The sequence below is a fragment of the Habropoda laboriosa genome, unplaced genomic scaffold, assembly GCF_001263275.1.
Source record: "Habropoda laboriosa isolate 0110345459 unplaced genomic scaffold, ASM126327v1 scaffold175, whole genome shotgun sequence".
Taxonomy (NCBI): Eukaryota; Metazoa; Arthropoda; class Insecta; order Hymenoptera; family Apidae; genus Habropoda; species Habropoda laboriosa.
In genome coordinates this window covers 1725885-1727167 of record NW_017100347.1, presented here as the reverse complement: position 1 = coordinate 1727167, position 1283 = coordinate 1725885, and the positions used below count along the sequence as shown (strand labels likewise).

Here is a 1283-nt window from a genome sequence, read left to right as displayed (position 1 = left end):
TAATATAGAATGTTGAAGAAAATAAACTCGTTCTTGCAAACAAAGTTTTCTCAGCTGAGCAGTTTGGTATAAAACGAAGTTATAAAGATTTGACAGAAAATTATTTCCGTTCTGTTACTCAATTAGTAAACTTTTCAAAATCTGAGGAGGCTGCAAATATTATTAATACATGGGTTGAACAAACTACAAATAATCTCATTAAAAACCTCATTTCTCCTGGTTTGTAAATTTTTTTTTATTTAAATATAAAGCAATTATTGTAAAAAATAGGGAATAACTGAAAACTATAACTTCTTGTATTTATGTTTTGTATATTCTAATTCGTAGTTAGTAAGGATATTTAGAAATACATTAATTAACTTCAAATTTACTAATGAGAGTTTTTTTAAATAGGGGATGTAGATAGCACGACATCACTTGTACTTGTTAATGCAGTATATTTTAAGGGTCAGTGGAAAAATAAGTTTAACCCTCGTTTGACTCACGATATGCCATTCCACATTAATAAGAATACAGTAAAAAATATTCCCACAATGTATAGACAAGGTACCTACAACTATGGTGAAATCCCAGACATGAATGCCAAATTTATTGAAATACCATACAAGGTAATTTTCAATAAAGAAGACTACAAGGAAAAGTGTATAAATCTTAAAAATAACCATACAATTTTTTTAGGGAGATGAATTAAGTATAGTCATAATTCTTCCAAATGAAATTGATGGTTTAGCTGCAGTTGAAAAAAAATTAGAAAATTCAAGCATATCCGAAATTTTAAGACATGGATTTAGTCGTGATGTAAATTTATATTTACCAAAGTTTAAAGTGGAAAGTACAATACCTCTGAATAGCATTTTACAAAAGGTATGATGTATGATATGTGATTACATAAAAATTCATGCAGTTTTTATTTCAATCTTTACTTTCCTCAGATGGGTTTAACTGATGCATTTACGACACGTGCTAACTTTTCTGGTATTGCCGACGCTAGATTACTTATTTCGAAGGTTATACAAAAGGCATTTATTGAAGTAAATGAAGAAGGTAGCGAAGCTGCAGCTGCTACTGGTAAGTTACGAAATGTTCTATTTTGCACAAGTTATGTTGAAATTCAGCAAATTATTGCTCTAAATATAAAAGCATTGTATACGGAAGTATTAAAAAACGCAATCTAATATGATTAAAATTTATAAATCAGAGTCTTTCAATTCACTCACATGATTCAAAGAAATGTTAAAACTCCTTTTTAGAAAGCATTAAATAATTTAAAACTGTAAGAATTA

At 28.3% G+C, this 1283-nt stretch overlaps 1 protein-coding gene across 6 annotated transcripts in view; it reads left to right on the top strand.

The window, feature by feature from the left end:
• The window catches only part of LOC108574570 (antichymotrypsin-2-like), a 17965-nt gene that overhangs the window by 6872 nt on the left and 9810 nt on the right, over window positions 1-1283 (top strand). For all 6 annotated transcript variants that reach the window (XM_017937182.1, XM_017937179.1, XM_017937184.1 and 3 more), the window contains 4 exons: window positions 9-219; window positions 394-608; window positions 679-864; window positions 933-1068. In XM_017937182.1, coding sequence (XP_017792671.1) covers window positions 9-219; window positions 394-608; window positions 679-864; window positions 933-1068 — 748 coding nt within the window. The remainder of the gene's footprint in view (window positions 1-8; window positions 220-393; window positions 609-678; window positions 865-932; window positions 1069-1283) is intronic.